Source organism: Neopsephotus bourkii, unplaced genomic scaffold (genome assembly GCF_033783945.1).
Source record: "Neopsephotus bourkii isolate Nb327-2 ecotype Australia unplaced genomic scaffold, CSIRO-AGI_Nbou_v1 NB_1638, whole genome shotgun sequence".
Lineage (NCBI taxonomy): Eukaryota > Metazoa > Chordata > Aves > Psittaciformes > Psittacidae > Neopsephotus > Neopsephotus bourkii.
Genome location: NW_026902113.1, coordinates 2,389,534 through 2,413,974, shown reverse-complemented (window position 1 = coordinate 2,413,974; position 24,441 = coordinate 2,389,534). Strand labels below are relative to the sequence as shown.

The following is a 24,441-nucleotide window of genomic DNA, read 5'->3' as shown; positions in this document are numbered from 1 at the left end:
ATATAGAAGCTGTTAAAGGTGAGCAGACATGGAAGATATTGATGCCATTTTAAGATTTACATATTAATGTAGAACCTTTCATTTAGGAGACTGAGCAGGCTCACATGTAATGAAGCGAAGTTTTGCAGCAGAGGTATAATATGGTGTAATTTAATGCACGAAGCATGCCTTGAAAGACATACTTGTGCCTCTTTCCCTGATTATATGGCAGACGACTACTTCATTACAAAATTGGATTTTGCAGAATGCTAGAACAATTTTTGAGATTCATTGTATTAGATTGATACAGGTTGGTTTTTTATATATATATATTATACCGTGTCAAACGGCATATGCATTTCAGAATAGTGAAGTTATATTTTGGAAGATTTGAATAATTTTATTGCTGACCTCTAATGAGGAAATAAAATTATAAAGATCCTAATCAAAGGAAGAACTCAAGAACTTTCTGATTCAAACAAAACCAAAAGATTTCAAGTGACATCAATGCAAAGCAGTACCCTTTTCTGCTATACATAGTACTGTGTTTATTGACTTGCATGATTTTTCTAATAAAAAGTTTAACAGCACTTTTGGGTTTGATCCCTCTTCTGTCACCAAAGAGCAATCTGACTGAAGTCAGTTCATCTGGAGAAATGTGAAAAGACATTATGCCCGCACCTGAGGGCTCAGAGCACTTCAATTCCAGCCAAGGCTGAATCGGGTAAATGTTGGCACCCAAGACTCTGTAAGTCATTTGACCAGCCTTCCCTGGAGTATAAGCTTACCCTGCCTGTGACACTGCTTTTAAAAAGAAAGTTTACTGTTCCATGTCTCCTGCTGCACAAACACTTATGCAAGAAACATGCAGCTAGGTACAGGTACATTGGGGCTTCTCTGCTTTCTTAGAGTACATCTGTGAGAACCTGCATAGGTTGTTAGGCAGAGGTAGACAGAGCTGGACCCAGACAAACTTGAAAGATGATACAGAGTAAATAAAATTATCTGGAACTCCATAAGAGCCAAAGCTCTCTGGAAATTGTTACATAGATAGAGTTTTAAGACATCTTTTAGTATCTAACAGTGATTGGGACACACAGTAGGATAAGAAACTCATGATTTACATGCTCGATATGATGCCATTTAGCCATTACCATTAATTTGGGGGTAGCCAAGTATCACACAACTGATTAATACTCATTTCATATAAAAATGAATATACACCTTTAACCTGAGCTGATGAAAAGAAACTACATTCAGAGGAGTTTGTGAATATTCTAAGGCAGAAGATTCAATTTTAAGACTTCATGGGACAACCAAATCCCTGGTGGGGGAATAAGACTGTGAGTAGAAACAGGAGTAAGAACTTGGGAATATAATAAATAGATGCAAGATTAGCCCTTGCTATGACAATTTTTATTTGCATAGGAAGGATGTCCTTATGGAATTAAAGTTGGTAGCAACTGCTACATAAATGTAAAAGGAAATCATGCCTATTTATTGTGCAGCTCAGTTCAAAGGTCATCTCTACTTCATCCAGATTATGAACTATAAAGCAAGTGTCATAGTTAGGTTCAACCCTCACCTTATCTTTGTGTTGAATAGCATTTTCACATCAATCTGGATCTCCAAATTTACTTGTAAATTTCCTGAGATTCTACCCAGTTATTATCTTCTTTTCTGTGATTATTTAGGACTCCCAGTTGAATCAGGATATTAGTTTTAATACTGCTAAAGAATTATTGACTACTTCTTTCTGAATTTCAAGGATGCTAACAATGGTTTAGTATCACTGGTTGTAACTTCCTACTCTACAGCCAGAAAACAAGACTTGTTGCAAGGCACTGACTGTCATGAATGCTAAACTGCTGGGAGTTACCTCATTCCACCTAGCATTTCCATTGTCTATGCATGGCCACTTTATGTATTTTTATGAAATATGTGTTTCATATATACAGATAATTGATGACAATATTTTATATAATTCAATCTTTATTTCTTTTGCCCTGAGGCTAGGCAGTATAGCTAAAAAAACCACTTTGATCAAGATGGTGGGTTTGGGTAAAGGTCTCCTAGCTAGGCCTTGAATGATGCATACTGTGTGCCCTCTGACACTCTGAGGTGATGCATTCACTGAAAGCCACAGGATAGAATGCTTAAGAAAGTTTTTGAGGGTGCTGTCCAGCAAACAAGGACATTCTCTGTAGAGTATAAAACCAGAAAGCATCTCTCATCTCTTTTTGTCTCACTTCTCATGCTTCTGCTTATTTTCTTCGTTACAGGCATATTATGTTCTGCAGTTCAGTGAACGTTAGCCAAAGTATAAACAGACAAAGAGCAATAAATAAAATTTATTACTTCTGTCCCACGAGCAGCTATCATTTTCGTGAATATAACAATACCCATCTATTTCCCCCCTTTATAAAGATAAAAGTGTCCCTGAGCCCACTTCACTCCCATATTGATACTATCCCTGTGGCACCTTTATCACCTGGAAAGTGAGAAATAATATAGTGTGCATCATGATTAGCTTCCTTTCCCTCATCTCCTTTTATAACTCTATTACTTACTTTGCAGCACATGTGCTGTTTGCAGATTCCTTTGCTGCATACCTTTCTGCTTGCAGATTGAAACATTTATATTTGTTTCAAGACACCCTTGTATTAGGTAAGCCAACAATTTTGAAAGCTTTATTTTTTAATCTAATGGTTTAGCCTAAACTAATAAAACAGCTAATAACACACCACAGATATTAACTATATTGTGCCGTGTCCTTGCTTAGGGGAAAAGTACATTTACAGTGCAGTTTCAAAACTATGATTTCTCTAATGTTCTAATCATTGTAGAAGAGCACATTGATATTGCATTTTAAGGGTTGAGGACTTTATTCAGACCTCTTTTGGCATCAATCTTAGACATTGCACTGCCAAAAAAACCCCATGGCTCTTAATCAGACTGCTTCAGATCATGGAAGTTTTTTTATACCTTTAATAAGAAGTCATTAAGTGTCTCTGAAGAGCTCCAAGAAGATGAATCTATGATCCCATGGCTCTTACCTGACTGCAGAAGCCTTACTACCTGGCTCATATGTGAACACTTACAAGCAGGCCACATCACAGAAACATGGAATGGCTTGGGTTGGAAGGGACCTTAAAGATCACCTAGTTCCAAGCCTCCCAGGGACACCTTCCATAATAAGTGCTTTCATGACTTTGCTGATACTTCAAAATTATGATTTCTGAGAAGTGCATATTTAATATCTGCTTTCTAATGTAAATGAAATTTACCAGGTTAACCAGGGCCTAAATATTTCCAGAATAGGGATGTGACTGACCACAGAAATACTTACCTCCAAGAACTGTTAACATACCAAGAACGTGCCATTATTTGCATGACACCGCTATTTTTTTAACCTCTACACTGCATGCTGAAAACACAGGGTTTTTTGAACTACAGGAATTACAAATTGCAGTTACAGAGGTCTATTTTTTTTTTTAATAAAAATATTATTTCTGTGATAGAAGCAAAAGTCTCTCCTTAGGTTAGATATAAGGAAGTTCTTTACTGTGAGGATGGTGAGGCACTGGAACAGGCTGCCCAAAGAAGTGGTAAATGCTCCATCCCTGACAGTGTTCAAGGCCAGGTTAGACAGAGCTTTGGGCAACATGGCCTATTGTGAGGCATCCCTGCCCATGGCAGACTGTGTGGAACTTGATAATCTTAAGGTCCTTTCCAAGCCTAACTATCCTACGATACTATAATTCTGTGCAAACTACTTATTTTGGTTTTTTTTGACCTTGAGCTCATAAGCTCTTTGAAGCAGATAGTCTCTCTTCCTCTTTGTTTCTAAAAAGTGAGTCATGTTTTGGTTGAATCATATGCTAAACAACTATGGAACAAAACTGGCAGGCACTAATTAACTGGGGAAAAAAAAAAACAAACAAAAAACCCCAAACATTATTTTTAACTTTTAAGCTCCTGTTCTCAAAGAGCCTGTGCATAACAATGTTGTGGGTCACTACAGGAAAGGTCTGATTGGGCTAAAACACTAATTCAGACTTTCAAGTGTAATCACTCTGTCCTTTCCCAGGTTTAAACACTAAGTCACTAATTTTAGGTCAGTTTTTATATGGAACGCTCTTGACACACAAATGGAACACATTAGTCTGAGAAACGGAACTTAGATTTTGTGGACATTCAGGCCACGCTTCAAGATTATTTTAAGGTGGTCACAGAAAAGGATTGTGATTTTGATATTGCAGTGTTTGAGCAAGCTGTGCACTTGTTTCTCATACAGCCTTTTTCTATTTGAATCCACAAAATTAGAAATATTTTGAAGGGTCAATTAAAGTTTACTGCTTAAAGGTACAGAGTTTATTGTTGGAAGGGTCAAACAAATGCTCAGGAACTACTTAAACATTAAATGCAAATTAAAGCATTACAGGGAGAGTTCTCAATATAACTCTATTGCTGTTCTTGTTGACATTTTATACAGGAATTATTCTGCAAAGTAAGACAGCTGAGGAGTTATGTTAAGTGCAGCTTTTATTCATCACAGTTTTTGAACAGAGCAAGCAAAATGACATGAGAATAATTTCAGCTCTCAAATGTTGTATTTGCAAGTTTTAGTTCAATTGTAAAAAATATAATAGTGTCAATCAAACCCTCTAGTGTTTTACCACTTGGTTCAAAATAGGTTTCTCCTGAAGTAGAATTCTATTCATACTGTTTACTGTTTGAAATGTGTATATTCAGTAAAAGCTCACTGAATACAAAAGCCCACCATCTTTAGATCTGAACTGAAAATGTCAGTCTCAGTTTTAATGGCTTGTAAATGAAAATTAGCTGAGGAAATACCTTAAGAAAACCTGTTTTTCTATAACTGTGACTGCTAGACTCACAAAAGTAATAAATCAAAATGAGTAAACAACAACAACACCAGAATGTCAGTAAATTTGGTAGGGCACACTTTGAAATGCTTTTATTGAAAAACTTGTGATACCATAGCAATATCAGGGAAAGCATTCAAAGAAAGTGAAAGAATATGACAGAAAAAGAAAACAAATGAATCACAGAATCATAGAATGGTTTGGGTTGAAAGGTATCTTAAAGATCATCTAGTTCCAAGCCCCTGCTGTGGGCACAGAAACTTTCCACTAGACCAGGTTGCTCAAAGCCCCATTCAACCTGGCCTTGAACACTTCCAGGGATGAGGCAGGAAGGTTACGGACAGAATAATATGAAGAAAACAGCAAAAGTTTCCAGTGAAAGTTCATAGAATTCATGTGAAGCCAATATATATGAAAGTCCAATGCATGTTCTAAAGATAAAGAACCTACAATTTCTTCCTTAATGACAATTCAGCATAATTATTATCATTTAAGAAGTGAGCATATCTGATGAGTCATAAAAATGAAACTAGGATGGACGACATAAAACCTGGACAATATGAAATTGCTAACATTCAGAGGAATAATGCAAGTAGTAAACATCTGTATTTCTGGTGAATTTACAGGTACTTAAAGTCACATGGCCTTGTTAGTGTGGAATTTCAGCAGACAAGTAATTAGCAGTACTGAGTTGGTCTTGTGGTAACTACTCAATGCTGCTTTCCTTTCAGGACCACCTCTCCTGACAGCTGCAGCTCACTACCTCTTCCAGTCCTGAAGTGGTAGTAAGGAGGCTAGTAACTGGAAGGAAACAAGTCTTTGGAGCACATTTCTCTAAAGATGCAGGCCATGAATCCTGTGTGCATTTGAGGAAGTGGAAATGAGAAAGCAAGAGAGTGGCAATAAACAGGCATGACAACTAAGCATGAAAACATCAGGGGAGAACCAAAAGGATCACAGAGATGAACAGTGCTGGAGATGAACTTCTGTCTCTCCTGAGAAAAGGAAAGCTTGGGAAAAAGGGAGAAAGATAGCATGAAATAGCAGAAATTCAGTAGCCAGAGAAGCCCTGAAATTATTTGTTTTAATCTCATGTTTTAAGAGAACCATTTTGTTTCTCTTGAAAGTATTCTTTTAACATCAGTTTGACTAAGCTTTGTAAAAACATCTTCAATTCTTGCTACTTGCTGGTCAAGCAGTTCTTTCCCCTGCAATATCAGCAGTGTGAGACACTGCTGTTAATGAAATATTCCTATACATAACAAGTATTCTTTGATATGCATCATTCCATTGAACCTCCTGAATGTATACAGAGGTGCCTACATGACATCTAAGTTTTAAAATGTCAGGTATTACCACAAACCCACGATTCTTTGAAAAAAAAAAAAATTATTTTCTTCTACTTCCTAATGGAATAAAGGGCAGACTTCAAAGCAGTCTACAAGCCAGTCATGTTTTGCCAAGAGTAACACAGAAAGTACACACCTCATTGAACAAGGTTCATGTGAAGCTGCTGCTTCTATCAGCTTGCCCTGTATGATTTCTGATGTTAGCTTCCAGAACACTGAAATAATTCCAGTTATGTTTTTCTCCCCAAGAACCTGTCCTTTTCAGTCTGATTTTTTTCCTGACAGCAAAATAACAAAAGCAGGTATTTTGTGGTGATCAGAGTGTTTGAAAAAACATGTGTTTTCTGAGCAGCATATTTACAGAGCATAAACAAGCATGTAACAGCATGCATTTCTCTCTGAATCAAAAATACACTGATTGTATTAAAAGTCAAGAGGACTACTCCTACAGTAAGCCATTATTTGATCTTTCATAGAATCATAGAATAGTTAGGGTTGGAAAGGACCTTAAGATCATCAAGTTCCAACCCCCTTGCCATGGGCAGGGACACCTCGCTGTAAAATACCAATACCAGTTTCTTTTCTAAGACTTCTATATAACACATATTATAGCCAGGATTGGAGTTTTTTTCCAATTAGTAACTGTCTTACTGAGCTGAATGGGTTCTGCCAGCATTTTACACAGAACGGCAGGCAGCAATTAGCTGGTGACAGCTTCTTGGTCAGAACTAACTTGGGCTGGATTGTAACTTGCTATATGCAGGCTGGCCAGCCAGCCACTGTAAATCAGTTCCATTTTAAATGACAAAATAATTAAAGGAAAATATTGGCAGCAAAGAATGCCTTCCCCCCCCCCCCCTCTTTTGTGGGGAGAAAAAACAACAACAACAACAAAAAAAAAACCAGCAAAATGTTTTGCTTTCTTGGCATAGAGAATACTTCAAGGTCCCTGAATGTAATTTAAAAGTGTTGTACAATGCCTTGGTTTCTTTGGTCCTGGAAAATGGATGCTGTTACCAGAGGGCCTTAATCCTGAAAAACTACTGAACGTCTGAAGGTGACAATGAAAAACAAGTCATGAAGAAAACTATCATCACTGCACAGAAGGAAAGCTTGCCTTCCTCTCTGCTCTCCCAAACGACACACTCAACCTGCTTGAAGCCCGTGCCCAGTCCAGACATGCACCTCTCGGGATGGTGAAGGCTGAGGACAGAGCACCAGCACAAGACATGAGGAAAGGGACGAGGAAAGTCAGAAAAACGTACGCCGGGGAGAGGCCAGGTGCCCCTGAGGCACAGGGACTCAGACGCGATGGGAATGAGATGTGGACACGGCGAGCGACGGGAAAGACTGGCCGGGACAGGCGAAGTCGAGGAGGAGCCGGTGGAAACGCTGCCGGGGAGCCGCAGAGCCCGGGACCGGCTATCCCACGGAGACAAAGTGCAGCAACGATCGGAGAACGGAACAGTGAGGGGCAAGCCGCACCCCGCAGCAGCAGCGCACAACCCGGCAAGGGCAGCCGCGGGCAGCGGCTGGCGGCGGGGCGGGACAGGCAAAGGGGCGTGGAGTTGGCGGGATGCGCGGACGGCGGGAGGCAGAAGAGGAAAGCGCAGAGGCGGGGGTCAGCGAGCGGCATCTCCACCCGCCGGCAGGGTAAGGGAGCACCCGCGCTCCCGCCCGCCGCTCCGCCCGCACACGCTCCGGTTGTTTGCCCCCCAGGCTGCACCGCCCCTGGTGCCGTTTCACTCTCCTGCCGGCGGCTGAGCCGCCCCCCAGAAGGCAGAGCCATGTGAGCGGGACCCGCGCCGCCTCCGCCGGCGCGTCCGGGATGTGAACAGCGGCGCTGCCGCCCCTCGGGCAGGAGTCACGCCGGCGTCCAGCCCTGCCCCGGGCCAGCATGACCGAGGTTAAAGCCAAGGAACCCCGGCCACCGCCGCCGGCCAGAGACGGGGCGGTCCTGCTGCAGGGCCAACCCGGCCGAGACTCCTTCCGCAGGGAAGCGGAGGCCATCGACATCTCCTTGGACGGACTGATCTACTCCAAGAGCAGCGACGAGGAAGACGAGCCGGGGCAGCAACAGCAGCCGGACGAGGAGCAGGACCGGGACTCCCTCTCCTACCGGCCGGCTAGCGGCTCTCTGTCGGACACGGTTCTGGACACCTTCCTGGTGCCCACAGCTCATGCCAGCTCCACCGTGCCCTCGGCGCCCTGGTCGTTCTTCGGGGCTGAGGCGGCGGAGGCACCCGACGACGCCATGAACCGCTGCCCCTCGCAGAAAGCGGGCGAAGACGCCCCAGGACCACCTGCCCCCTCGCAACCCCCTCCGCGGCCCGTCCCGCTCTGGCCTGCCGGCGAACCGCTGACGGCCGCCGCAAAACCGCGTCCATCGGGCCCGGGGGGCGGCGGGGAGGGTCCCGGTGAGGCTCCGAAGGGCGATACACGAGGTGGGGACGCGGGTCAGGAGTACCTGCACGTACCTCTGCTGCCGCTCAACTCGGCCTATCTGGCCTCGCGCACGCGGCAGCTGCTGGACGTGGCGGAGTTCGACGGCGGCGCCGCGTTGCCACGCTCCCCGCCGCCCGCCGTGGATCTGCCGGGATACGGTTACCCGCCGCCCGACGGCAAGGACGGGCACTTCGCATACGGCGATTTCCAGCCGGCTCTGAAGATCAAGGAGGAGGGGCTCGGCCTCCCGACCCCGTACCCGGGCGGCAGGGCTACCCCTGCCCCGGCCTGCGCCGACTTCCCGCAGCCCCCGCGGGCCGGGCCGGAGCCGTCGCTGGAGTGCGTCCTCTACAAGACGGAGCCCACCCTCCTCGCCGGGCCCTACGGGCCGCCGGCGGTGGTAGCGCCACCCGACAGCCTGCCTTCCACCTCGGCCGCGCCGCCGGGCCTCTACCCGCCCCTGGGTCTCAACGGGCACCAGTCCCTGGGGTTCCCGGCGGCGGTGCTGAAGGAGGGCTTGCCCCAGCTGTGCCCGCCCTATCTCGGCTACGTCCGGTAAGGGGGGAGGCCAGGGATGGCGGGCCCTTTAGTGGGGGTTCCCTCGCCGATGGGGCGGGCGGCGGGGTCGGGTTGCCGGCGGGAGAGCTTCGCACCCTTACCAAGGGAGGGTGGCCCTGCCGCAGGGAAAGGGACCGGCACCGAGGGTGGTTGTACCAGGGTGAGAGGGGCCGACACCCCGAGGAGCTGAGCCGCAGAGAGAGGGGCTGTCGTCCCGGGCGGCGCCTGGAAGGTGCTGAGCCAAGTCGTGCCCGGCGGTCCGCCATTCGGGGTTTTAGGCGGTAACTGCAGCCGCGTTTCCGTTTTCTGTCCCGTTTGTGCACGCCCGGTCTGTGTGAAACCAGCACAGTGTTAACTTTACAGGCGGCACCTCCCATATCTTTTCAGCATCATAACGGTCCGAGAGAAGCTGTGGTTCTATTCCTCTGATGGTTCAGTGCCATCCGAAGTCTGAGCAAGAGACCAACTCTAGGGAGAGGGAGAAGTATGTTCTTCAGGCACTCCTCGCTGACAGCGAGACAGTGTTCAAAACTAATGTAATATCTCAAAAATACTGCTTCCAGCTTGGGGAAAAAAACCCACAAACCAGCTAATATCATCCCCCCACCCAAAAAAAAGAAAAAAAAAAAAAAAAAAAAAAAAAAAAAGGATGTAACCACTTGTACATTGATCTGTTAGAACAAAACAGCATACTGTCATGCCAAGATGATGTGCATTACCTAGAAACAGATGCAAAAATATGCATATGTAATGCTACAGTTTCAACTGAAATCCTTTATTTTTGTGAACGTAGTGGCTAATTAGGCTAATCTGTTCAGTTTGGAGAGAAATTGGGAAATACGGTCGATGTGCTCATTAGCTACTGATGAGAATGCTGCAGCTGAATGGAAGGTAACAAATTGACTAATAAAGATTTTTCTAACTGAGGTGAAACTTAGTCATGCCCCATGTGAAAGAGGCTTTTGGAATTCATTTGACTTCGGATTATGTCTCTGCACTATTCTGTGTACAGGAAAAAAGTCTTAGTTTGACTTCATTCACAAGAGCTGTTCATCTGAGGAGGATGGACATTTTAACAAATAGTTTCTAAATTGTACCTTTTAAGCTAAAATAGCTTAAAATACAACTGTCCTTTTTGCGCTTCACTTCCCTGTTTAATGACTAGCTGAATGTTACAGATGTCCCTTTCACCCTGGTAGAGACAAACTCTTAAGCAGAAAGGCAGTCGTAGGTTTTTTCCTTGTCTATCTGTAGCTTGATCACAAATATAAAAGGGGAGTTTTTAATGCAGGTAAGGAGTTAACTGCTGCAAAACTACATACTTAATTTCTCTTAAATCTTTTCTTTTGAAGGCCAGATACAGAAACCAGCCAAAGTTCTCAGTACGGCTTTGAATCGCTACCCCAGAAGATTTGTCTCATCTGCGGTGATGAGGCTTCTGGTTGCCACTATGGAGTACTCACCTGTGGGAGTTGTAAAGTCTTCTTTAAAAGGGCAATGGAAGGTACTACATGATGCCATTGTTCCTAATTATCTGAGATATATCTTTCTAGGTACTGCTAAGAACAGACTGGTTATTTATTGCTGATCTTTAAAAATATTATCACTGTAAGTCATGATTGTTGTTTTGGTGACTTTAAATATTACAGTAAATGCTGACTAAATTCTTTCATAATTAATTTTTCTAGTATTATTTCTTTCAATTATTTTCAATTTATTATATAGTGTTTTTCCAAGTAAACAGAGTTGCATAAAAATCTTGTGTATTACACAGCTTGTTTTAAAAAGTGTAAATGCTACTCAAAGGAAAATGTTGTGGGTCTTAACTACAGATAGGCAAATAAGAATTTATTTTGGCTTTATTCTCTTTTTGAAGTCTTGGAATTTTTCTTGCTTGCAGGATACAAAATTTGGCTTTCTGAGAATTATGGAAGTTTTTCAAGTTCCACTGAACTATTTCAAGACGTAATGATAATAAATGGGTTTGACTTTTGTTCCAAATATCTTTTAAATTATAAAGTCAAGCTGCAGGTTTAATAAAACAGTAGCAATATTTATGTTTATTTATTTTTTCTTGATTTTATTTTATGTCTTGTCCAATGAGATTTTAAGTATGAGCACAAGAGCAGACTGCTTTATACAGTTCAACTGATGAAGCAGTAAAACAAATTCTGCTACATTTTATGCTTTGTCTCCTTTTCTGATTATTATCTGATCCTGTCAAAAAACCCCTCCTTATACTCATGAAAAATCCTTGTTACAATGTATAGGACTCCTTAAAATAAAAAAAAAATTTGCATTGTGTATTTTCTTATTCTGACATACAGTTTACTCCATAAAGCTGAACTTTATGGGCTTTATTGGCCTTCAGATGAAGAGGGGAATATTAGAAAATTAAAAGCTTAGCAGATAAATGCAATCAGAATTCTCATTTCAGTGTGCTGTTACTTTTTAAGCATATGCTCATGTTCTTCTCAGCATACTAGATACTTATAAAGTGGCAACGCTAGACTAGGTCGGCTGCGTGGACTTCAGAGCTAGTGCTGAATTTCCTGTAATTTGATGAGATTCAAGAGAAAGTCATTAGAAACATACATGTTTGACTACGAGGAAAACACTCGTCTCTGTAAGTTCTTTATGGGAATACAGTGAAGTTTCACTGTGCTGTGGTCCGTTGTTTTGGCTTTGCATATTTTTGCTATGTTTGTTTTGGGAAATCAGCCATATACTTTTAAAAAGTCATGGAGCTCAAGTTTTAAGAATGAGTATATTGTAATTTATGAGCTCCATATGTTACAGTAAGTTTCATTATTCACTTTTCACCTACACAGTAATATTTTAATTTTTTATTTGAATTTGATCCTATCACTCTTGAATTTCATCTCTTTCCTAAACTAGAATCCAGTTGTGTTTGTGCAGGTGAACCTGCTCAATAACATACCTTTATTATTGTTCAGCTTACCTAATTTAATGATGAATGTTAAGAAGGCATATAAATTGCTCATAGAAACATACTAAAGTTGTTTTCACTGATTGTTCAATCAAAGCCCATATTTGCAGAATCTTTCCAGATTAAGAATATAGACATACAGAGAAATAAGAGATCAACATTGCTACACAAACACAAGGCTTACATTTTACAAATCAACTTCGTACTTCCATTTTTCAAATGATTCCAAAGACTGAGTATGGTGAGGAAGTGTGTTTGTTTTTTTTTGTAAGTATATGCAAAGAATGGACAGCTACCTCAGAAACCTGACTATGATGAGAAAAAATAGAGGTTACTGGGTATAATGGGAAGAAATGAGCAATGTGGGCATGAGCAAGATGAACAAATACAGTTACCTGCTTTTGTCTAGAAAGTGCAAGTTTACAGACAGTTCCTTAAATAGATGGATTTCTTACTTTAATGGAAGCATAGGATATAATTAATGGCATTAAAATAATCCCATTTATTGATAGATAATTTGATTTCATATAGATTTAAATGACTTTTTTGTTTATTTCTTATGAGAAATAAAATTACTGTCAGTGTAAGTACTCTGACAAATTACTTTTCTGTGAGAAGAAACTATTGAAAATACAAAAGAAAATGGCATTTAAAAATTCATAGTGGCAATTGTATACATCTGAAACATTTTCTTATGTAAAATGTCCTCCATATTTCTTAATTGGAAATTAATTATTTACCTTTTTAAATTTTTAGTACTACTATAAAGGTCATCTTTTTATAATAATATTTTTAATAATAGTTCTTGAAAATAAGATCTAAAACTGTGTAACTTCACAATCAAAACTACTTTCCAGCCATTTTCCATGATATACTGATCTCTATGAGAAATTAAAACATGATTGGAATTTTCTACATTTCAAGATTTTTTTTGTATGTTAGGAGTTTTAAAGGGGATAGTTAACAGGGTGCACAATATAGTGGTATTGAATGTGTAGGAATATGTTTGTTTTCTGTTTAATTATTTCTTTAATCTCAGATATGTTGGCTGTTTCAAATCTAGTAGCCTATATATATATATATATTTCTTTTTTTCACCAAAATTGTCGTATTCATACACCATTTTACTCTTCCCCCTGCGTGTGGAAAATATTGCACTAATTAAATACTTCCTTTGGGATAAAACAGACCACTGCATTATCCAGAAAACTCCCATATCCATCTCTAATATTTTTTAAATAAAACCAGCGCTTATATAAAATGCTTAGACTGAACAATAATTTAGAACTATATGGGTGAACTGAGAAATGTGTATATACTAAGTGTGTTTTAATCAAACATTTGGATGTAACTAGTAGATACACAGCTTATTGGGTTAGAACTGCATGAAGATCACAAAAATGAAAGTGTAAATTTAGACTTACAGAATGTTTGTTGGCAATGAATTGTTTCATGATTTGGTAGATATTTTCTTGTCGTTTGGACTCTTGGCTCCCTGTATGTGCCCATATACCAAAGAAAAGGAAGGTGTTAATACAATAAACATATTTTACTGTAAGCAGAATTTAGCTTAAACAAAAATGCAAGTCTTTTTGGGGGGAAATGGTAGTATAGCAGATATGGAAAATAGTTACTGCTGGAATTGAGGAGAGGGCTTCATTATACTGAAAGATCATTAAAGCATTTAAAAAAGCCTTCTAATTTGATTTTGCATTAAGTGAATCGAGACTAGTTAATAAGTTCTTTGTAAGAGACCAGCATAAAATGTATAGCTTTTAAATGAAGAAAAAAAAGAGTTCCATAGAAAACCCATGAAGGATAACCATGATCAAGGTGCTTTTGTAACACTGTGTAAAATTTCTGCCCTCAACAGGAACCCAATGTGTGAAGTTTTGGGATTCTGGAGTTACACTGTTCAAATATGGTTTCTTGGTGGCTTGCAGTCCTGTCTTGTTGAAAGCATCTCATTTGCAGTAGTTTTACTAATGAAAAATTAAAATTACCTAAATCCTAAAATAATTCCAAATGCTGTGTTTCCTATGTGAGGTCCCACTTCTCATTTTTGTTCTATATTTATGCATGCACTTTATTTATATTATTGACATCTAATGAAGAGTAGTTGCTCAAACCTGAAGAGTTTGAGACCAACATAAATGCATGGTATTACAGCAGGTGGGTCAGAAGCTCACTCTTGGCTTGTTTAAATACCTGGGACCCTATTGCAAAATTGATGAAATGATTGTATAGCAGATTTGTCTAATTTTGGTATGTGCTTTAAAGCTCAGGGTAACAGCTCAGTGCAGATAATGGTATCAGGGAATAAGTTCAACCATACATGGTAGATAACATTCAACTGGCAGAGTGTGAACTTTTCAGAGACCTGCATTTGGCAAACTCTACCTGGCAGAAAGGTGGGTTTCCAAGGAGTTTTCACTCTCTGTATATGGAGAGGCACCATGGAGGAAAGTGAAGGAATTAAAGATGAGCTACACCTACAAAGTGGGAAGGCTGACAATGACTTCAGCCAAACTTTCTGATAAAGTTTATCTGACTTGGGTTATGAATAGGCAATTTTGTGATGACAGTTGTGGTGCACTGCATAAGTAGTGAGATACTTTGCATGAGGAAAAATGCAGGGCTAAGCAGTTGTTCTTTTCCATAGCCTAAGAATGTAAAATGGCACAACATGCCAAATATATTTAAAAATGCCAACCACTAATGGAAAATCCTCTTTGAAAACAGAGTGAAATGCAAACTATGGAGACCCTTTTGGCTGTGAAATTGATTGCAGATGTAAAGAAGTTCCTTTTTTCTCCTAACTCTGCAGGGATTTCTAATTTTTAATCCAACTTTTCAGGCTGAATCTTGGAATCAGAATTCAGTACAGCATGTACTGTAGGTATGATAATGGTGAAAGTTTCTCAAAGTATGAAAACATACAAACATACAAAAAACATACAAGTTAAGAGATGAAAATGCTTTTCACTTAATATAATAGATTTAATATTATTAAAACTTTTATTTTGCATATGACCGAAATGTGTTGATGTACAATAAGGTAAGTGTGTTTCCAGATTCAAATACATGAAGTTACTTCAGTGAGGGTCCTAAAATTCAAGTGTGAAATGTCAGTTTAGTGAGAATAAAAAGTTTCCATTATGAAAAGGAAAAAGAAGAAAGTCTAATCTGATACACAATTGTATATCTTCATCATACTTCTAACTTCAGAAGTGTTTGTTGTTAAGCCATTTGACAAACAATTTGGTGAATTGGTCTGTATGAGGCACAACAACTGAATGAGGTGAGATTGCATTTGTTTGGTACTTTGGCTATTGTGTTAACACTGGGCTTCCTACTGTTCTTACTGTGATTTACTACACTTCTTTCCAAATAGACATGGCTTAGAACATACTCAGCTGCAGAAATGTGAATTACTGAAATTTTTGGCTTAACTTTCTGTAGGATTTTAGAAGTGGTATTCAATATTACATTAAAACATCTTTTCAGATGGAATAGAAGCTATTTCAGGTAGTATAAAACTGCATGCTTGAAAGAACACCGGCAACTGACTGCTCAGTGTAGCTGATACTCCTCTCTTCTAACTTCACGTGTGCAAAATCTGAGTAATCTTCAGTTCATTTTACACTGAACAGAGAGAAACAGCAACTTCTAGGAAGTCATTCACAACATTAAATATTTACTTGGGATGAAAATAACAGTACCGTAACAGTAACTGTTTCTCAGCACTGAGTATAAAGGAGTGTCTGGTGAGGATGTGCACTGTCTGTGTTTAGTAATATGAATCCCACCCATATCATCAAGGTAGCTAATGCATTTCTGTAATGCATAAAAAGAATACATAAACTACTTATTTCATATTACTTGAAGTATTATATGAAAGAAGTATTACGTACTATATATTTTTTATACTTAAATGATGCTTAAGTACTAAGGTACTTGCAAATTTTATAACAGAAGTTATGAAATGTAAGTATTTATAGTTAAACTGTTACCTGCTAAAAATAGATTTAGGTTTGATGGCCTCCATCTCCTTAAACTGCCTATCTGTTCTACAGTACTGATGTTGCACTAATAAGAGCTGTTTCTTCAGAAACCACTGAATAAAAAGACGTAACAAATGGTAAGTTATAATCTGCCATTATGTGTAGTGCTATACAGCCGCACTTCAGTGGTTTCCTAGTTAGACCTAGTCACAGGTCCTACATTTTCACAAGTGGTTATTGCATCTGAGCACATTTCAACAACGTGGAATCTTCTGTAACTTAAACATAGAGCTATAAGCAGACATTGAGATCAAGAAGAATATTACCCTGTCCTTGCCCTGTTGTTATGGTGCCATCTTCTCTTGTCCTCGAAGACAGTATTTTATGTGAGATTTGTTTCACCCAGCTGTAGGCATTTACAATGTGGAATATTTGGGCTAATCACATTAAATGGCCTTTGGAGAGCAATAGGCTATTAAAGAACCAAAATTTAGACATTTGCTCCAGATAAATTGCATCCTAAGGTGCCTGTTCTTCTCGTGCCCAAGAAGGGATCAGAAGAACAAATGGCAGTTTAATGATACGCACCTGAAAGAATTGGAGTGGTTTTAAAGTAGGTTTTGTGTTTAAATCCCATGTTCTCTATGAGAAATGGACCCTTCACTGACAAATAAGCTGATAGAAAATGGTGACAAAGGAACAGTTTTGACACAGTGCCATAAAAGAGAACTGGAAATACTGACTTGCAGAAGCCATCATCTCCTGAAAATTATTGTCTGTGGGATATTTTTTTACTGTTGTTAGTTCCCATATTTAGATTCAAAGACTTTACGTGTTAAGATGTTGCGGTGGTAAATAATTTGTGATAAACCAACTAGGTTGGTTCAAGGCAAACCAGCTACAAATTAGCATGAATTTTGCAGGATCAACAGGATCATACCTTTCAGCTCTGTCCAGAAATGAATGAAAACAGAGTAGCAATGTTTAATTGTTCTGTTTTGTTGAACTTGTAAAAACAATGTGCTTGGGTTGCTGTCTGGAGAAGTTATTTTGGCCAGAAAAAGACAATGGTGTTGCAGGTTTCACAGCAAAAGGCAGGAAGATCTTGATCTAAGGATACAAGAGAAGGAAAGTGTCAGTCAAGGATGTTGCAAACATTGGAAGTGGTTTGTAGAAGAGAAGGAAAGCAGTGCAAGATACATGGGATTTTGAAAAAGGTTCATCCCCGCTAGAGAAACCAATTTTGTTTGGTCCTTTGAGCAAAAAAACCTGACAGAAGACTTTACGATTACGTGCTTAAATCAGCATAGTGGAAGAACACCAAAAGGTTGTTGTAAGTAGAATTACATCAAAAATTACTTGTAAATCTTTTCACAAAAGCAAAATACACTATATATAAAAAAACAACCCTAGGTTTGACTTAGGAATGACCATTTTATGATTTTCCCTTCTTCTTGATCAAAACACTTTTACTCAACCCTTTTTTCCTCACATGAATTAAGGCAGAGGAATGAAAGACTATTTTCACAAAGGTGAAGGAATTACTAGTACCTTTTAGTAATCACAAACTCCATCAATAAGAAGGTAGTGAGGTAAGGCAGTCACCCACGATATGAGAGCTATGTTCATCATCTCCATTACCTGGAGCGAGTCAAACACCCCTTTCTTTCCTTGCAGCCTTAACCACCAGGACGTTGGATGACTTGGGATGCAATCATTCTTTATTGTTTTTGCTTTGAACTACATTATTATGAAGAAAGGAATTCCACATTATTTCAGCTAGAAGAGGATTCACAAGCTACTCTGCTGTCCACTCTTTGCTCTGTTTAGTCCATTGATTTGTACATTCTTTTCTGTGAAGTGGATTTGCATCAGTAGGAGGTTTTTATACCAGTATGGGCTACATGGTAGTCAGGACACCTGCTGAAGGGTTTGGAAATGAAAATTTTATTTCAATGGCCAAGGGGGAGTTGGAAGCAAGTTCCCCACTATCCAGCTTTTTATAAACACATCATGAGTGGCAAAGTCAGTGGGGGGATGTGTTTGGGTTTTTGTTGTTTTTTTTTAAGTGGTTAGAATATTATATCTCCCTTCAGGGACTTCTTTAAGAGAAAATGTTAGCATAGAAATGAAATTGGTATTAAATTATTAAAAAACATTTGAGGGGTGTGGAATCTTGGAGACTGTAATGGCCTGTAATGGCATACAGGGACATGAAGGATGTATTTTCAGTATTTCAAACTGTGCAGTAGATTCCTAGTTCTTCAGGACTGAAGCTTATAAACCCATACAGTGAGAGGTGAACTCAGTCGGTGTTTGATATTTTGCACACTGAAAGAGTGTAAATAGATGAATATCAGATTTAGATCAGAGCAAAAATCAATTTTGCTGCGTTTCCCACTACTGGTGATGAGATAGGATAGACTGTTTGTCCTAGTTACAGAAAAATTACCAGAGCAAGTGCAGAGTAATCCTTAAATCTAGTATTGTCTTAGCTTGTAGAAACCAGTTTTACTCAAAATCTATGTCTATATGTTTAATATAGGTATATAGGTGAAGCTGTTTTCTATTTTGTTTATTTTGAACCTGTTTATTATTGGCTTCCACAAGAACCCCTGTCCAGGAATTCCAAATTTAGTTACGTCAGAAGAGTCATTCCTTCGGGTATTTTTTTTGTTTTGTTTTTATTTGGTTTGGTTTAAACCTATTGATTTTATTGGTACTTTTGAAAAGTAAGATATAAGGCATGTTGGTAGTAAAACAGCAAAAACTGGAAGCTAGCACGAAGCAAAAAAAGTAAGAGAGAGGTTTGGCAATCAAATAATTTGCAAAGAGATGCAATGGATATCTGCTGGTTTTAGGCAGAAGTCTAAAACTAAACTAAATATACTGTGATATGTTTTGCAAAGAACAGTCCACCAATGGTGGGGATAGGATGATTTTATACAGAACTGTTGCCAGCTTTGAGTGCTACAGGGAGGTGGAATCATATATGGGGAGAGAAAAAAAGATTGGCAAAAGTACTTGTATTTACAGACAGGAGGAACTGAGAGTTTGCAAACAAGTGGTATGAGGGAAGTGTGTGGAACTAGATGATTTTCAGGTCCTTTTCAGTCTGAAACATTCTATGTTTCTATGATTTTCCATGCTTTGCTTCTGTCCAGACTGGCAGCAGTTCAGCATATATGCACTTACACAAATAACTAATCCCTTGCATCTTATACCCCCAGTGGAGATAAAACGTTATGGTTTCCATATTTTGCATATCTGCAAAATCTCTGCAACTCATTAGTTTATTTGAATTATTTTAAGTGACTTACAGCATGTCACTCAGATAATAATGTAATTTTTGAAGACCCCTGGAAGTGATGCTTCCAGCAGTATTTGGATTAAAATGCCTCTGTGCTGGAGTATGGTCTGAGCAGCAAAACATATGATCATGTTTGTGTGTGTGGACCATTGGCATTTTGACCACTTTCTCATTCAAAATTGCCATTAGTCATTACAGCACTTAAAACTGTATTTGCCTGTTTGAGTTAGAGCTGCCACCTTTGCTAACACAAATGGACTTTGATAGAGATTGAGAAAAAAATCTGTCCTACAAGAATCTAACATATGAGATCACCTCTGTATTTTCTCCATGTTCTCAATCAAATCCGGGTCTCAAGCTGATATGTTGATATTTTGAGAGAGAGCTACTATGTGCACTTTCAAAAAGAGGTGAAAAGTAAGGATATAGGAAACATAGCATTGGGCAAATTCTTATGAGAAACTGGCAGTTGCAGAAAGTTGCTAGATTCATATTTTTTTAAGAAACACAAATACCAATCTTCACCTTCTGACCTGTGGCCTGGTTATTAGACTACTACCTTTTTTTTGGTTTGTTTGGTTTGGTTTGGTTTGGTTTGGTTTTGGTTGTTGTTTTTTTTTTTCCTGGTTATAATAGGATACTGAATGATTAGCTACCAGTTGAACAGGAATTTTATCTTGATGAGAATTTTTGGGTACTTTATTAGTACGTGCATTTAATGTAACCATAATGCTCACATGTTGAAGCCAGTTAACATATAGATGATCATAAGGACTGAGATACAGCAAGAGTATTTTCAACTGAATGTTTTAGTATCCCATGAAAACATTGCAAAAAGCTTAATCTAACTAAATATTGTCTGTAATTCTGAAATTAACCAAATATCTGGCATGTTTTCCATTTCTTATACCAAATGTCTTTCAGGTAGTTGCTGCCACAACATCAAGCAAGTAGCAGTTTCTCAGAACTCTGCATAATGGTAGAAAATGTTTTCAGAAGTAAACGTTCACAGATTAATCTATAGATATGAGATCTGATCAGATGAATGACATAATAGGGAAAGTCCTTGACAGATGAAACTGTGAAAAATAATGTGTGTATATATATATAAAAATGAACCTTTGTTTTCCACATAAGCTGCAGCTGAATCAGAATGAATGGAATACCCTTTGGGATGGCAGGTGTTGGGTATTGGGTAGAAGCAAGAAGAGTGGAAAACTCATATGAAGGTATAATTCAAGTGTAGGATGTGATTGGCTTGTGTAGAGTCTTGAAGACAAGGAAGTGGCTGACAGTAAGCATCAACCACTTAAAGTGACTGAGATGTTATCAGTTGACACCATAATGTCATGGAGGGATTGGGTGGTTAGGATTTTGGATTTTTTTTCATTCTAGTATCATGAAAGCTTTATGGAAGAAATAAACTAGGTGAAGACAGAAAAAGATTAGGTCACTGGTCATAATTACATTTGTAAGTACAATTATGAAATAGTTACAAAATAATACCTTCTGAAGATCAAAGCAAATTCTTACTGTGTCTAAATTCCAGTAACAGACTTCATTTCTTCCATGGTATGTATTCAACAGAGAGATTATTTAATCCTGTCTAATTTTAAAGTCTAGAACATACAAACATTGAAGAGTAGTTTTCGTAATTGTGATTCACTTACAATTTGTTTTTCAAGTGTTCATTCTTGGATTTATAACAAGCAGTTTGAGCTGTTACATAATGGTGAAGTAAGTCATGCATTTTCAGTTGAAGTGGAAGCTGGATCTACTGATAACCCCAAGTTACAAAGTTTTTAAGAGCTGTGGCTAGACTGAAATGTGTAACTCTAAATTTAAAATTTTACAATTTGAGAAATAATGCAGGCTATTTAAATGTGTATCAGTATAAATCAAGCCACTAACTTCTGTTTTTCCAAATAATTTCCTGTTGCAGCAGGAACAGTGTCGCCCTTACTGCCTCTACCCGAAGTCCTTAGCCTCCTTTAGCAGTTAGAGCACACGCTTGGGTGTTGTGTACGCAAACCACATCCTGATAACAAGAGTATATTTTAAATACTGACATCATTCTAGAGCTATAAACAGTGTTCTCTTGAGTGCTTAAAGAGACATATTTCACAATGTGGCACTGGCTTTTGTAGATCAGCATTTTTCAGAGTCATTATAGGGGAAAATATGCACCTTGTATGCTACAGTGCTACAATGCTACAATGCCTGTAGCACTGTGACCTGCTTGTGAGCATTTACTGCCATACTGGAAATATGTAGTCCAGTTTTTGGTCTTGTAGTGGACATGGCGTTTATGGACTCAGAGAATATTGTATAGACTCAAAAGATTCCCTAGAAAAGAGGTCCAGAAGAGAAGCCTTTCAGGGGACCAAAGAAAACCCCCAAAACCAAGACACCCACAAACAAAACTTAACCTGTGCTTAAGCATTCCTTTGTAAATTAACTACATTAAAGCATCAGAACACTACAGTGCAGGGATAATCTGATGCTTCATAGATTTTAGTTAAACTAGCAGGGTTTTTAAACTGTTGTTGCTTATCAAAAGACTGAATGCTTTTGTAGCTAATGAAGGCAAAGCAAGTTGAGGGAAAACTGCAAATAATCCTGAGGAAGACATGTTCAAAATAAGTGTTTTGATTTCTGGTCTGCTGCTTGAAGCAGGACAGATTTTTATTCATTTGGTTACTTTTGGTAATTTTCCTGTGAGAAGGAATTCAGGATTAGAATTAATGGGAGAAATGAAATGATAATTTCTTCTTATTTACTGCATTGCTAAATACTTTTTAAATGCCAGGCAATGCATGAGGCAGCTGTTTTAAGTTGCTCTTAAAAATATGGGTAAGGAGTATATTAATTATAAAAAAATAAATGCTGGCAAAGAAAAAAACACATTGTTTCATGTACTTTAGCAGTAGCTCTTTTATTACAGTAGAATGTTCTTTCTCCTGCATTTTCATCTTGGGATTCATTTTCAGTTTTGTCTTCTGTGGAGAAAAGTTATCGGTGAACAGTAACTCATTTTACCATGTGCAGAGAAAGGACAGAATAGGGTTATAGAAAGCTGAATAACAGCATCCAAACAGAATAATCACCTCAGATTTGTTTGCTGCTGGTGACATCAGATGGCTAAAAGAGTAATTCTGGTCTCGAAAGTAGTGAAAATTTTAAGGGTCTAGTATTGATGTTACATTTGATGTCCATAACCATAATATTCCATGAGGGAATTATCCACGCTATTGGTACTTTGTGGTAGTTTTTCGTTACATAGTTTGTCCATACTTTTTTGAATTATTTCGTTGCTCTCAGAATAAATACTTCGGTTTTCTTTTTTATGCTTTCATGCTAGGTACTGGTAAGAAACTGAAAATACAGACATGCACAGAGGATGATGTGCATAAACAGATGCTGAAGTTAAACCCTACAGGGTAAACCTGGGCTTGATTTGAAAGCATAAGTAAAAGTTAGCTTTTATTTCTTCTCTACTTATGTGCTTAGCTTTGTTTACTTATTCAAAATTAAAGTCACAAAAATTATCAGTATCATACTAAAGCATAAGAATACATTTTTGTCATTGTCTTCAAGTGAAATTTGGAGGTATCATTGAAGTTTCTGTCCAAAAGAATGCCAAAATACCAGATGAATTTATTTTTTTGCTCTGCTGGAAACTGATTGCATTAAAAAGATTCTATTCTAATAGAGTAATGACAGGCTTTTCTGAACTGAGACCTTCAAATTAAACAATAAGATCTAACCAAAACCAAAAAGTTACAGCCTTCTTCTACTAGTCCTTTATGGTTCTGTTGGATGCATCTGTTTAGTTGGTATTTCAGTAGGTCTAGTACAAAACTGCTTCTCCATCAGAGGTGATTTACTCTGCTTAAAGGGCTCTTTTCTGCAGTGCCCCAACTTCCTCATTCAGTTTTCGGTTGGAAATTCCACATCGAATTTACTTAAATTCTTTAAAATCAGGAACAATAGCTTAAAACAAAAATAGGTTTGAATGAAATGGTGTGTTCTCATGCTTGAATATCAATATCAATAGTACATAACTTAAGCAGTTCATTCTGTCTGCTAATTGTTTGGGAATTTCATCGGTGGAGAGTTTCACTCTGAAACAGGCCAGATAAATTTAAATTATTTAAATAGTAACGCATGATTGTTTGAAAGTGTAAAATGAAGGAGACCTTTAATGATTCAAGTAATCTTTGAATCCTCTAATTTTTGGAGCATCTATTCATAGTAGTAATTTTGTCATTTTAGAAGACAGTATTAATCCTGCTTTTCTCTTGCCTACAGGGCAGCACAACTATTTATGTGCTGGAAGAAATGACTGCATAGTTGATAAAATTCGCAGGAAGAACTGTCCAGCATGTCGCTTGAGGAAGTGCTGTCAAGCTGGTATGGTCCTGGGAGGTGAGCTGCTTTTCAAATCTGATTCAGAAAAATGAGCAGTCAAGAACGCTACCTTCAATTTGTGGAGTTTAAACCACTTTGCTTTCATACTGTAAAGGAAAGAATCACATTAAATGTTGTTTTTGGAAGAATTACCTGATGTTTTACAACTCTGCATAATTCTTATTTAATGAGTCTGGAAATCCTGAAAGAAAAATACCTTTCTGTAGGAATCTCTCCCACTCTGTGTCCTTATAGTCATTTTCTTGCAAGGGCAGGAATTGTGTCTTTAGTTTGTGTTTATTAATAATTTTGGATCAGAAAGTTTGATTTAGGAAAAACATAAAGAAGCAAATTGAGATTGACACTAAAATCAAGAATCAGTACTATCCCCTTCACTTTCCTGTTGTGCTCTCCATAATTGCTCTGAGTATGTGTCAACACGTACTGTGTTCTACCAAAGAGGGCCTGGTAGTGGTTGCATACTAGGTATTGGCAAATTTCATCTTTGGGATCTCAACCTTTAGCTCTTGCTGCAATAGATTTGCTT

The 24,441-nt window shown here is 38.8% G+C and overlaps 1 protein-coding gene across 2 annotated transcripts in view; it reads left to right on the top strand.

Moving 5' to 3' along the window:
* Positions 1 to 7,949: 7,949 nt before the first annotated feature.
* The window catches only part of PGR (progesterone receptor), a 35,294-nt gene continuing 18,802 nt past the window's right edge, over positions 7,950 to 24,441 (top strand). For both annotated transcript variants that reach the window (XM_061374610.1, XM_061374609.1), the window contains exons 1-3: positions 7,950 to 9,217; positions 10,573 to 10,724; positions 23,796 to 23,912. In XM_061374610.1, the coding sequence (XP_061230594.1) occupies positions 8,115 to 9,217; positions 10,573 to 10,724; positions 23,796 to 23,912 (1,372 nt within the window). In that variant the 5' untranslated portion in view covers positions 7,950 to 8,114. The remainder of the gene's footprint in view (positions 9,218 to 10,572; positions 10,725 to 23,795; positions 23,913 to 24,441) is intronic.